Here is a 13,558-nt window from a genome sequence, read left to right on the forward strand (position 1 = left end):
TGGCTCTTTGAGGGCACCTGGCTGTGTAACACTGCTCACTGCTTTGCATCCCTGGTCTCCAGCAGGATCCTGCTCTTTACTGGATGGCGTTCCTCAGCTGCTGATGGCCAGACCCAAGGCAGCACTTTCCAAGCTGGGGTAGCAGGCTTGGTGCAAGAGAAAGTCCCCTGCTTTTCCCTGGGAGTTGCTGTAAGGTTAGCTAAAGCAGAGGAGCTCTGAAGAGATGCTCGGGGCCAGCTGGGGTCACTTAAAATGGTGGTGGGAAGGAAGGAAGGGCAGAGACAGACAGTTTCACAGCCTCTTGCCTTTGTCACAGCAGGCTGTATATACACAAAGACTATGGGTGGGTGGAGTGGCAATGCCATCTGCCCTTGGCCTTTGCTGGCCCCCCCTCATCTGCCAGTCTCCACAGCTTTCCACGTGGAAAGTTCAGTGGACAAATCTGTGTTTCCTTGTTGGCATTACGTGAAAACAAGTCAAGCACCACTGGTGCTGTTTCGGAAAAGGGACTTAATGGTTAAGTAGATTTTAAGGGAAGAGATCTCTCCAAAACAGCTCATGTGATTGAGAGACTCAGGAGTGATTGTAGGCAGGTAATTAATTAATCTTTGGCCTTGGAAAGCCATGTGGGTTTGTTTGTTTTAAGTATATAGCAGGAGCAGTTGTTTTAACATGTGAAATGAAACTGTAGCTTGGCAAAGTAAATCCCTATTTATGTAGCCCTTACATTGTTTTATTTATTTATTATTGTTGATGATATAGGATGTAAACTCGAATGGCCTCATACTAATAATGGTCGTTTAACCCCTGTAATCTTCCAAAGTAAATTTCTTCTTGTCCCAAATATTTCCCTGAGACCAATGCTAAGCTTAATGTGCCGAAGACTTGTAAAATAACAAGAGTTGGTAAGAGCATCTTTAGCAGATTTAGGATAGCAGGAAATACTTGTTTGGAGTCTAGTAGTTTCATAGCACAGCAGTTTGCAACATGACATTTTAGATGAAGGATGGTGTAAGTAGAAAAGCAGTGATGGTTTTCTGAATACAGTAATGGATTGGTTCTCCAAGAGGAGGAAGCTTTACCTGTATACTGCCAACTCTTGCAGTCCTCAGAGAGGAAAGAACAGACAGATTTTCAAGTGGCAGCAGTCACTATGGCTTCATGGAAGTCAGTTTGCACAATCTGGCTCATATATTCCACCTGTTCGGGCAGCAGAGATGGACAATAACATTTGAGAGTCTTACTTCAAAATTTGTTCTCTATTTCACTGCGGTGTCATCACGGGAAGTGAGTCTCTGTGCCAGCGTGGGAAGTGAAGTCATGACCTGGCTTACAAACAAAAACACTTCCCAAAGGAATCTGGTCAAAATCACGGAGCGTGACTTAATGCAAAAAAGAGAGAGGTATTGAAAGGTCATCATGATGACGGATTATACTTCACTCCGCTTACAGTTCTGCAGTTGTTTGCTGGTGCAGGAAGGCAATAGGAGGAGGGCAAATCCCAGTAGCAGTGTATCAAGAGCCTGTGTTGGTATGTTATGTGGCAGTGCTTGCTTTTGGGGCTTCCAGCCTGGCACCTAGCGATGCTTGCAGGAATCCTTCCACTGGCTCTGCAGCCGTGGGACGTGCATGACTTCGTGCTCTCCCAAACTGCACGTACTGCAGCCTGGGTTTGCAAATAGGTGGGGAAGCCCAAAACAAGCTAAAATCAGTCCTCATTCCTTTACCATTATGTGCCATAGGGGGTACCAAGCATCCAGTGCTGGCTGGTGACGTAAGTAAGCCTCTGTCATGCTTTAGGAGAAATTGGTATCGTTCCCTCTAGGTCAGGGAGCCATGCCAGCCTACAGCACCTGGGTTATGCCTTGAGGACTAGTTGTGACCCAGTATGGTGCTGAGGGGTTTCAGAGGCCTGGGAATGAAAACCAATTGTTCCCAACAGTGTCTCTGTTCCAGTTTTACACATAGATAGCTTGACATCTTTTTTCTTAGCGTAGAACAGAAAACTGTATTAGGGTGGCACTGCACAAGTGATTCTTTTTGCAATTATCAGTGTCTATCTTAGTCAGCAAATGTTGATTATCACCCTCACAGAAACAAATGGCATCCTTTTTGGACAAATTAGTCTCTTGGCATAAGTTAGCAGAAGCTTTATGATTATGAAGAAATCCAACACGCTTACAAGCTGACATACTGACCACGGGGCAAAAGGAAATGAGACAACGGAGTAACTTGGTGTACTGATTGTGAACAAAGAGATCAGACTGGCTCAAGTAATAGAGGCCTTGAGCTGCTGGGGTGGTCACCTGCCTGCTGCAGGCACCTGCGTGCCCTGTGGTCTTGTGTCAGCTGTGTAGGAGCTGAAGGTGCGTAGGGCCGTGGGATGCCCTGGGAAGGGGCTGTGTCTGTTCTCTCTCCTCTATACTGACACTTCATATTCTTCAGGCTGCGGGAAGGGATAAGACAGAGATTGCCCCCGTGGTCTAGTATTCAGACTTGGTATGGAAAAGTTACCTGTGTAATACCTGTTCTGCTCCGTGTGGGAAAGGACAGGCTGAACTGACGTGTTTGTGAGGTGAGGTCGGGTAACACAGCTCCCTGCATGTGAGACTGCAGAAACTGGTCCTCTCCTTTCAGGTGAGTTTTGATGTGCACCTGCTGTCTGCACTGCTGTGGGAGCAAGACCCTCTCCAGCAGGGTCAGTGTCAGAAAAGCACAAGGGAAGAGGTGCCAGCCCCGTGTCTGGCAGGCCATAGGGCTGGCGCTGAACTGCTTGGGCTGTCAAGAGTGAACAGGCAACTGGGCAAGACCAAAGCAAAAAGCTATTAGGGTATGGGGAAAGCAAGGATCTTAAACACACCCAGATATAGCCAATGTGAATCAAAGGCTCTCAGAATTGCAATTTTGGACAGCCCTTCCCTGGTTTGTTTGTTTGATTACTTCTTTATTTAGCTTTGTCACTGCTAGGTTGAGGTGTCTGTTTAGAAAGGCACATTCCTTCGTTCTGACACGTGTGTTCCTCTAAGGAAAGTCCTATAGCTATTTCAAATATATATATTTTTTTCCCACTCAGATGTATTTGTGCATATAAGAGCATTTAAAAACTATAGCTCAGTGCTGAAACTCATCTTCCTACATGCATCAGTGATCCTAAATAAGTAATGAAGCAGAAGTAGCTAAGATGCAAATATGAAGTATCTTATTTTCAGCTTGGCTTGCATTAGGCTGTTAATTTCCATTAGCATTAATGAGAAAACACACCCAAAGGTTTTCCCAAGGCAAGAGTTCTGATCTTCCTAACAATAATTTCCCTTTTACAGTGCCTTTCAATCAAGGATATTTGTATTTTGCAAACTTAATTAAGAATTAATTAATTAACAATATTCCTGGAAGGAATAGCAAATGGCATTTTCCTCATTTTATCAGTGTGTGAATGGAGGTTCCTAGTGGGGTGTGGGAATCCTGGCTCTGGTATTGAAATCTGAACCACTGATGCCACCATCTCAGCTTGCAGGGGACTTCGGTTTTACTCAGGTGAGCAGCTGAGCTCCACCACAGCCACTGTCTCACTCCCCCTGCTCAAAGGAAAAGGGGGAGAAAATACAGTGAAAAGGGCTCGGGTTGCGATTAGGACAGGAGCTGAACAATTATTGAGATGGACAAAACAATCTCAGAGTAGGAGATTAGTAAGATTTGTTGCCTATTAGTAACAAGCTAGAGAAGTGAGAAACAAAGGAAAGAAACCAAAAGCACCTTCCCCCCATCTGCCCTCTTCCACCTCTCCCCCCCCAAGTGGGGCAGGGGAACGGGGGAATGGAGGCTATGGTCAGTCTAGAGCGCTTCATCTCCACTGCTAGTTCGTGGTCACTCTCATCCCCTGTGCTGTGGGGTCCCTCCCACAGGTGCCGTCCTTCCCAAACTGATCCGGCGTGGGCTTCCCACAGGCAGCAGCTCCTCGAGAACTGCTCCAGTATGGCTCCGTCCCACAGGCTCCATCCCTCAGGAGCACACTGCTCCAGCCCGGGTCCCCCCCGGGCAGCAGCTCCCCCTCCATCCCCTGCTCTTGCATGGGCTCCTCTCCACGGGCTCCAGGGCTGGCCCAGAATCTGCTCCGGCAGGGGTCTTGCACAGGCCACAGCCTCTGTCACTGCAGGGCCACCTGCTCCAGCGGGGGCTCCTCCACGGGCTGCAGCGTGGAGCCCTGCTCCACTGTGGTACTCCATGGGCTGCAGGGGGACAGCCTGCTGCACCAGGGGCCTCTCCACAGGCTGCAGGGGACTTGGGCTGCGTGCCTGGAGCACCTCTCCTCCTCTCTCCTTCTTCACTGATCTTGGCGCCTGCAAGGCTGTTTCTCACTCCTTTCCCTCTCCCAGCTGCTGTGTAGACATGTTTGTTTTGGTTGCTTGGTTGGTTTTTGTTTTTTTCCCCTGTCTTTAATACGCTCTCCCAGAGTCGTTGCTTGTTGGCTTGGCTCTGGCCAGCAGCGGGGCCCTCATCTAACATGGGGCAGCTTCTGGAGTCTTCTCACAGAAGCCACCCCTACGGCCCCCTGCTACCCAAACCTTGCCACAGAAACCCACTAGAGATGCGAGGCTGGGACACGAAGTAGCAACAATGTCACGTCCAGGCCCAGTCCTGCCCAGCCTCTTCATGAATGATGCGCAGGGCGGAGCAGGCCGTGCCCTGAGCAAGTCTGCTGCTGATCCAAGCTGGGAGGAGATAGGGATGCACCAGAGGGTGGTGCTGCCCTGCAGAGGGCCCTGGGCAGGCCGGAGAAATGGCCTGGCAGGATCCTCCTGGAGTTGGCGCCAGGGAAGCTTGAAGCTGAGGCCCTGGGGAGGAAAGCTGGAGAGCCCGAGGCTTGTTGGAGTTGCCCCAGCTGGAGGCCTGGGTCCAGTTCTGGGCTCCCCAGGACAGGAGAGCCATGGGCCTACTGGAGGGAGCGCAGTGAATGGCAGCCAAGCTGGTGGCAGGACTGGAGCATCTGTCCTCTGGGGAGAGCTGGAGAGAGCCGTGAGTGCTCGTTGTGGAGAAGGCCTGTGGGGATCTGGCTGAAGGATCTCAATATGTGAAGAGAAGGTGCAAAGGAGATGGAGCCAGGCTCTTCTCAGTGGTGCCCAGTGTCCACGTGGCTGCAGGTGGCCCTGCTTGAGCATGGGGGTTGGAGCAGGTGACCTGCAGAGGTGCCTTCCAAGCCCGAGCCCACTGTGTGTCCGGTGGTTTTGCAGGGACCTGAAGCAAAGCGCGGCCATTCAGCCAGGCCCGAGCAGCGGGGCAGCTGTGAAGGAGGCTGCCAGGAGGCTGCCGTTCTGGATTTGCAAGGTCTTCTTGCATCAGCTGGGGAAGAAGGGCAAGGACTTTGACTTCTCCCAGCTGCCAGTGAGGGTGGAGTTTGTGGAATGCAGCACCCGTGGCAGCAAGGGAGAGGAGGGAGATGCTGACTTCGAGGGCCTTGAGAAGTGGCTGGCCATGATCGCTTGAACGGAGAAGGGCAGGGCAGGAGGGAGAGATGTGGGGAGGCTGGGTGGGTGGGACACGTGGAGAGTGAAAGGAAAGAGATGGTTTGAGGTGCTTAAATCTCATCTTGTGGAAGATACTTGTGGAAATTTCTTCTAGAAAAAGCTGGAAACAAGCATTGCGGTGCCTTCCTCTGCTGCTTATGGCCTTGGGAGTAATGTAATATCTGGTGTGATTTCTCTGACTGTGTCCATCACGCTGCAACCTTTTTTTGCTCTTCCTTCTTCCTTCATCTTTCTCTGGGATGCTTACCCTACGGGCCTCTGTGTTTCCTTGAAATGTTTGGTCTTTTCATGTGACAGCTGCCAGGCAAATTAGGGACAAGAGCACTGCCAGGTGAGTCTTCTAGGGACTGGAATCTTTGTCCTTTTCTGCTTTGGTTTAGCGTTGCATCCCTGTTACTTCTGCTTACTTACCTGCTGCCCTGGCAAAGTGCACAGACTCTCTCTGTTGTGCGGTTGCTGAGGCGAGTAAAAAGAGCTGTTTTCCTCTATCTCCTACCTCCCCATTCTTCCAGACTGGTGCAGTCCAGTTTCTGTGGGACTGGAGCGACTTAATAAATCCCCAAAGCAGGCTGGCTCATCTACCTCTGTCACTGTGCACTGCCGGTGTCTGGCTGCGGTGCCTTTGTCCTTGGGTGATTTCTTCTGTTGGATGGTTCTTGGGAGTTTTTCTTTTAAATGGGGGCTACGACCTGAAAGCTTGTTTCCCTCTCCTCTGACGGACATGAATGCACGCTTTCCATATGACAGTTCCAGAAGGGTCTTAGCTTCAAGCAATGAGGAAGAGGCATTTTTAGATAGATGCCTATGTTGCTGGTGAGATTTGTCATGCCAGATTGTTTGTTGTGCAATCCCCTGCCTGTCTCCTCCCTAGTGACTGCAATAAAGAGACCTTTTTGTGTTTGTAATCAGCAGTTGCAGCAAAGTGAGAGAGAATATTGGGCAGGTAGGACACTCGTGTGCGAGCGTGCTTCCTCCCTGCAAAAAGATTGTTGGTGCAGAAGGAAATGTGATTTTTTTCCAGTGCTTGTTTGTGGTGGTTGAAGCCAAAGGTGCTGCTGTATGCGTGCTCTCACTCAGAGAGTGCTTGTTGCTCTGGCTCTTGCAGCGGCTCGGCTGGCTATTTGGAGGCTGGAAGTGATGGTGGTGGTATCTTAACTCAGCATGCGTTAGACCTCAGCTTTCCAAAGGACCCTTGCTCTTGCCAGGAGTGTTGGTTATCCAAAGGGAAATGTTGCAGCAGCATTAGTGCTGGCCATGTGGGAGATGAGACCCTGGTGTCATGCTGGCTATTCGGCTTCCCTTTCCTGAACAACAAACAGCCTTAAAACACCAGGCGGTCACCTTGCCCAGCAGCTTTGTGCTTTGTTGGGGTGCTAGCTCAACATGGCTTTTCTGTGAGGATGATTGCTTTCCAGGATGCCGTTCTGGATTTGCAAGGTCTTCTTGCATTGAAGCTTTTCCTCCGTTTTTCTTGCTTCCTCTTTCGTTTGAGGGAAGGAGGGACTGAATGGTTCCTGCCAGACCTTTTCTGTCCTCTGCAGACGTCTCTGGTTTGATGCTTCCTTAATGGCTCCACTGATGTGTCGTGTTCTTGTCCCTTCCTTCTTTCTGGGCATCCTCTGCCTCCCTGTAGCATTCTCAAGGGTTAGTAGTGGTGGGAAGAGCAAGAAGAGCCTTTTCTGCGAAGACCTGTGCTTGCGATGGGGCTGGGCCTGGCACTTGTAGTCTTGTGAACCTGGTGTGTCTTCGTGGGCACCTGGCCCTTTCCTCTGCAGCTGGGAGTGCTTGGGGGTGGTCCTGAGCAAGGAAGGGGCTGTGGCCTCCTGTGTAGGGGAAGCTCCAGGCTGGCTGGTGACTGCAAGGGAGAGCTGAGGCGAGGCTGGCCTCCAGAGCAAGCCAGGAGGTGTTGTGTCAGTATGGGAGGCGGGGAGGCTTATATTGATGAAGTACCTTCTATCTATCCTTCTATTTGCAGCCAGACCATTGCTGCAACTTGTTTGGCTTGAACTGTCTTTGCTGGAGCCCCTTCACAGGACACCGTATTTCAATCCATAATGCTGAAAGGAGAATATTGCTGTCTTTGGGTGGTAACTCTGCATAGAGCCTTCTTCCAAAGCGGAGGCTGAGCATCGGCTTCTGGTAGGATGTCCTGGTTTCAGTTAGCACAGAATTAATTTTCTTCCTAGTAGCTGGTGGAATGCTGTGTTTTGGCTTAGGATGAGAAGAGTGCTGATAACACCCCGATGCTTTAATTGTTGCAGAGCAGTGCTTATACTAAGCCAAGGACATCTCAGCCTTTTGCTCTGTCCTGCCAACGGACAGGCTGGGGGTGCAGTAAGAGCTGGGAGGGGACAGACCCAGGACAGGTGACCCAAACTAGCCAAAGGGGTATTCCATACCATCTGACGTCATGCTAAACAATATATAGGGGTGGCTAACCGGGGGAAGGGGGCCGGACTGCTCGGGGTTAGGCTGGGCATCGGTCAGCGAGTGGTGAGCAATTGCATTGTGCATCACTTGTTTGTACATATTATTATTATTTCCCTATTATCACCATATTATTATTATTGTTATTATTGTTGTTATTATTTTGTTATTATTATTTTCCTGTCTTATTAAACTGTCTTTATCTCAACTCACGGGCTTCACTTTCCATTTCTCTCCCCCGTCCCAGAGAGGGAGGGGGGAGGGTGAGCGAACGGCTGCGTGGTGTTTACCTGCCGGCCGGGTTAAACCACGACATAGGAGAAGGTAGTTCGAGGCCACAACCACTTTTAAGTTATTCTTTAATAAATATATTCCTTTAATGATAGTAAAACCAAAAAAGTGTTGGGCTAAACGTTTGTGCTCCAGTCCTGATTTGGTTGGTCTGTCTCTGCCTTGACTCTTCTCCGAGTTGTTCAAGTGCCCACGTGCTGAGGCTCTGCTTCTGCTCAGCACAGCACTGGGGGTCAGCTTCCTGCTTGGTGGTCAGGTCTGCTTTGTTAAATAGCAGTGCCTCCTTTCTTCTTTTTTCTTTTTTGAGGGGTGGGTGTTTTGCGTGTATTTATGTCTTAGTCTGAGTGTTCAAGAAGCGATAGTCATGTAGACAAAAAACCAAAACCACTTTATTTGTGCAGGAAAATGCACAAAGCGAGCCGCAGCACACTGTGCTCCCCCTGGAGCATCTGTCCATGGGCCGGGATCAGGGCTGTGGCCGGCTGTAGGGGCTGTGGCGCTGGGGCAGCACCCTGCCACGGCCGGCTCTCCTCTCCGGTGGTGAGGGTGAGGAGCTGGGAGCTGCAAGGGGAGGCAGGAAGGTCAGCGGATCTGCCCACCCTGCCTGGCCTGCAGAGGGCACGGAGGGCTCTGCCGCCCCGAGGCTGAGCACGCCGTGCCCCTTACCAGTGCCAGTGCCCGGGCCAGCGCAGCCAGCGCACTCCCACTGCTGCGTGGTGTCCCCAAGGCCGGAGCATCGGCGGTGGGTCCCGCTGGCGGCACAGGAGGAGCAGAGCAGCAGCTGCCAGGGCCTGGGGAAGAAGTTGTGCTGGTGAGCACGCAGAGCCCAGCAGGCAGTGGCGCCACAAAGGCCCCCAAGGCTCCAGAAGCATTGCTCACGGCGCCCCAGCAGAGGGGAAGGTGCCTGGGCAGAGCCCCAGCAGCCACTGCACGGCTTGCTGGAGATGTGGCTCACAGCCCCCAGCAGCCGGGGAGCTGCTGCTGTGGATGCTCACCCTTCGTCTTGCCACTGCTCGCGGCCTCCCCTGTACAGGCACTGCCTGGCATCGCAGCGGCCATACAGCTGTGGCAGTGCCGGCTCCTCCTCCTCGTCTTGCTCCCAAGCCGGCTTTCTTGAAGAGAAAGTAGGAAAGAAAGGTCACGAGCTCCTGGGGCACTCACTCAGCAAGTGTCAGTGCTGATGCTGGGACAGGGCTCAGGGGCATCCCTGGCGGCAGGCCAGCATCCTCCTGTCCCCCAGGCAGGCAGCCCCTTTTGTTGGGGACAGTCTGCCTGGAGGGATTAGGGCCTGGGGCTGTGCCCTCTCCTGCCTTGAGTGGGGTGGGAAGGAAGGAAGGAAGGAAGGAAGGAACGCACTTGTTGGGCACGCGGATTCCCATCTGCAGCATCTCAGGGAGAAAGCGCTCCCGGTCCCGGCAGTGAGGACACGCAAAGTGCCTGAGGCCCGCCCGAAGCGCCTGTCCCTGTGGAAGAGAGACTCCCCGTGTGAGCAGGACGCCGCTGCGGGCGCATGGTGTCCCTGCGGGCTGGCAGAGGGAAGGGCCTCCTACCTGGATGCAGCCCCGGTGGAACCAGGCGTGCTTGCAGGAGGGGCACACCATGGTGGTGTAGGAGAGGCTGTCCTCCACCACCTCCATGCAGATGATGCACGTGGTGTGCCCCTCCTGCAGCGTCTCCACGCTCTGCTGCGGGCGGTGCTCCCAGCAGAAGGAGCTGCGTGAGGACGGAAGAGTTGAGTGAGGCCAGGGACCACGCGTGCCACAGCGGGGACTCTGCCTGCAGGGCGCAGGCTGAGGGGGCTGCAGCCCAAGCTAGGGCAGCTCGTACCTGTAGTCCCCAAAGAACTGCGAGATGCAGCCCCGCTGGGAGCTGCAGGGCAGGTGGAAGCGGCGCGAGCACCGCTTCTGCCAGCAGGCGACGGTGGCCCCCTTCTTGCGGCAGACGCAGCAGCGCTGCAAAGAGCACAGCAGCCCCGTCAGGGACGTGGCCGGGGCCACTGGCACTTGCCCGGAGCTTGTCCAGAGCCTCGAGGATTTCTTTGCCAGGGCTTGGGCTCAGCTGCCACAAGCCTCGTCTGCTCCAAAAAAGCCCTCACCTTGCGAGCTGCCCGACCCGCTACCCGCCTGATATCCGCGCAGAGGAATCCGAAGATTCCTTCCTCTTCAGCGCCTCGCTGGTACAGGCCCTGGGCTGGAAACTGGAAGAGAGCAAAGCCCCGCAGCTGCTCAGGGCAAGGAGATAGGGACCATGGTGGGGAGGCTGTGCTGGCAGCGCAGCAGGAGGAGGTGACAGCCAGCGAGCAGCGCGCTGGGGATGACCCAGTCCTGTGGGCTCCAGGTGCCAGGCAAGGGCTTGGGGAAAGGCGCGGGCAGCCGCGGGGAGCTCACCAGGCAGTGCACGTGGGCGCAGACCCCGTCCACCTGCAACATCGGCCCGCAGCCATCCAAGCTGGTGTCCGAGCGGTGGCACAGCACGCACTCTGGGGGAGGCAGGGCGGCAGCCATGGATGAGAGCATCCCCCCACTGAGCACCTGGCAGGTGTCCCCGAGGGCCGCCCGCAAGGGCCTGCTCGGGGGCTCCTGGCAGGGCGTCCCCGGCTGTCCACAGCCCAAGCGGCTCTGCACAGCCCCAGGGGGTGCTCAGGGCCCTCCACCTCCAGGGAGCTGCTGGGGCATCTGCTCTCACCGTCCTCCTGTGCCTCAGGGGCCTTCTCCTCCTCTCCGGCAGCCATGCTGCGCAGCAACTCCTCGCCTCGCCTGGCCTCGCCTCGCTGCCAGGAGCTGCTGCCTCCACGCCTGGCGCTCACCAGAGACGCAAAGTCCCCCCCAGACTCGCCTGTGTCACTGGTGTCATAGTGCTCCCTCCGTGTCACTAGGAGACCATGGAGTGGTGGATGATGCGGCAGGGCCCAGGAGCTCCCCCAGCCTCACAGACACCCCCTGGGCTTCCAAGCCCACGGTGCAGCCTCTTCATCCCCGTGAATGGCCGTGGTGGCTTGGCCTAGGCTGGCGGCCAGGTGCCCACCCAGCTGCTGTCTCGTTCCCTCCTCAGCTGGGGAAGGGAGAGAAAATTCGAGGGAGAAACCCTCGTGGCTTGTGAGGAGGGCACAGGGAGATGGCTCACGGGCTGCAGGAGAAGCAGAGAAGTGAGAAACAAAGAAACAAAAGGAAACAACAACACCAACACCTTTCCCCCACCCGTCCTCTTCCCCCTCTTCCCCCCGAGTGGCGTAGGAGAATGCGGGAATGGTGGCTGCGGTCAGTCTGTAGCACTTGGTCTCTGCCGCTGCTTCTCGGTCACTCTTGTCCCCTGCTCCAACGTGGGGTCCCTCCCACAGGTGCCGTCCTTCCCAAACTGATCCGGCGTGGGCTTCCCACAGGCAGCAGCTCCTCGAGAACTGCTCCAGTATGGCTCCGTCCCACAGGCTCCATCCCTCAGGAGCACACTGCTCCAGCCCGGGTCCCCCCCGGGCAGCAGCTCCCCCTCCATCCCCTGCTCTTGCATGGGCTCCTCTCCACGGGCTACAGGGCTGGCCCAGAATCTGCTCCGGCAGGGGTCTTGCACAGGCCACAGCCTCTGTCACTGCAGGGCCACCTGCTCCAGCGGGGGCTCCTCCACGGGCTGCAGCGTGGAGCCCTGCTCCACTGTGGTACTCCATGGGCTGCAGGGGGACAGCCTGCTGCACCAGGGGCCTCTCCACAGGCTGCAGGGGACTTGGGCTGCGTGCCTGGAGCACCTCTCCTCCTCTCTCCTTCTTCACTGATCTTGGCGCCTGCAAGGCTGTTTCTCACTCCTTTCCCTCTCCCAGCTGCTGTGTAGACATGTTTGTTTTGGTTGCTTGGTTGGTTTTTGTTTTTTTCCCCTGTCTTTAATACGCTCTCCCAGAGTCGTTGCTTGTTGGCTTGGCTCTGGCCAGCAGCGGGGCCCTCATCTAACATGGGGCAGCTTCTGGAGTCTTCTCACAGAAGCCACCCCTACGGCCCCCTGCTACCCAAACCTTGCCACAGAAACCCACTAGAGATGCGAGGCTGGGACACGAAGTAGCAACAATGTCACGTCCAGGCCCAGTCCTGCCCAGCCTCTTCATGAATGATGCGCAGGGCGGAGCAGGCCGTGCCCTCAGCAAGTCTGCTGCTGATCCAAGCTGGGAGGAGATAGGGATGCACCAGAGGGTGGTGCTGCCCTGCAGAGGGCCCTGGGCAGGCCGGAGAAATGGCCTGGCAGGATCCTCCTGGAGTTGGCGCCAGGGAAGCTTGAAGCTGAGGCCCTGGGGAGGAAAGCTGGAGAGCCCGAGGCTTGTTGGAGTTGCCCCAGCTGGAGGCCTGGGTCCAGTTCTGGGCTCCCCAGGACAGGAGAGCCATGGGCCTACTGGAGGGAGCGCAGTGAATGGCAGCCAAGCTGGTGGCAGGACTGGAGCATCTGTCCTCTGGGGAGAGCTGGAGAGAGCCGTGAGTGCTCGTTGTGGAGAAGGCCTGTGGGGATCTGGCTGAAGGATCTCAATATGTGAAGAGAAGGTGCAAAGGAGATGGAGCCAGGCTCTTCTCAGTGGTGCCCAGTGTCCACATGGCTGCAGGTGGCCCTGCTTGAGCATGGGGGTTGGAGCAGGTGACCTGCAGAGGTGCCTTCCAAGCCCGAGCCCACTGTGTGTCCGGTGGTTTTGCAGGGACCTGAAGCAAAGCGCGGCCATTCAGCCAGGCCCGAGCAGCGGGGCAGCTGTGAAGGAGGCTGCCAGGAGGCTGCCGTTCTGGATTTGCAAGGTCTTCTTGCATCAGCTGGGGAAGAAGGGCAAGGACTTTGACTTCTCCCAGCTGCCAGTGAGGGTGGAGTTTGTGGAATGCAGCACCCGTGGCAGCAAGGGAGAGGAGGGAGATGCTGACTTCGAGGGCCTTGAGAAGTGGCTGGCCATGATCGCTTGAACGGAGAAGGGCAGGGCAGGAGGGAGAGATGTGGGGAGGCTGGGTGGGTGGGACACGTGGAGAGTGAAAGGAAAGAGATGGTTTGAGGCGCTTAAATCTCATCTTGTGGAAGATACTTGTGGAAATTTCTTCTAGAAAAAGCTGGAAACAAGCATTGCGGTGCCTTCCTCTGCTGCTTATGGCCTTGGGAGTAATGTAATATCTGGTGTGATTTCTCTGACTGTGTCCATCACGCTGCAACCTTTTTTTGCTCTTCCTTCTTCCTTCATCTTTCTCTGGGATGCTTACCCTACGGGCCTCTGTGTTTCCTTGAAATGTTTGGTCTTTTCATGTGACAGCTGCCAGGCAAATTAGGGACAAGAGCACTGCCAGGTGAGTCTTCTAGGGACTGGAATCTTTGTC

The 13,558-nt window shown here is 54.8% G+C and overlaps 2 protein-coding genes across 2 annotated transcripts in view; one reads left to right on the forward strand and one right to left on the reverse strand.

Moving 5' to 3' along the window:
• The window catches only part of OTOS (otospiralin), a 475,301-nt gene that overhangs the window by 357,225 nt on the left and 104,518 nt on the right, over positions 1-13,558 (forward strand). The window lies entirely within an intron of this gene.
• LOC137861226 (PHD finger protein 7-like) lies at positions 9,232-10,744 on the reverse strand. Its single transcript, XM_068692378.1, has 6 exons — positions 10,628-10,744; positions 10,336-10,437; positions 10,068-10,192; positions 9,791-9,953; positions 9,597-9,703; positions 9,232-9,352 (listed from the first exon to the last, which is right to left on the reverse strand). The coding sequence occupies exons 1-6, from the start codon at positions 10,742-10,744 to the stop codon at positions 9,232-9,234; spliced, it is 735 nt and encodes a 244-aa protein (XP_068548479.1).

The sequence above is a fragment of the Anas acuta genome, chromosome 9 (assembly GCF_963932015.1).
Source record: "Anas acuta chromosome 9, bAnaAcu1.1, whole genome shotgun sequence".
NCBI classification, from domain to species: domain Eukaryota; kingdom Metazoa; phylum Chordata; class Aves; order Anseriformes; family Anatidae; genus Anas; species Anas acuta.

Excerpts from the sequence above, each read along its gene's own strand:
- LOC137861226 (XM_068692378.1), bottom strand. The coding sequence starts at position 10,744 with ATGGCTGCCGCCCTGCCTCCCCCAGAGTGCGTGCTGTGCCACCGCTCG. Across the intron at positions 10,438-10,627 it reads GCGCCCACGTGCACTGCCTG|TTTCCAGCCCAGGGCCTGTA; the intron begins GTGAGCTCCCCG and ends GCTCTCTTCCAG. Across the intron at positions 9,954-10,067 it reads CAGTTCTTTGGGGACTACAG|CTCCTTCTGCTGGGAGCACC; the intron begins GTACGAGCTGCC and ends GTCCTCACGCAG.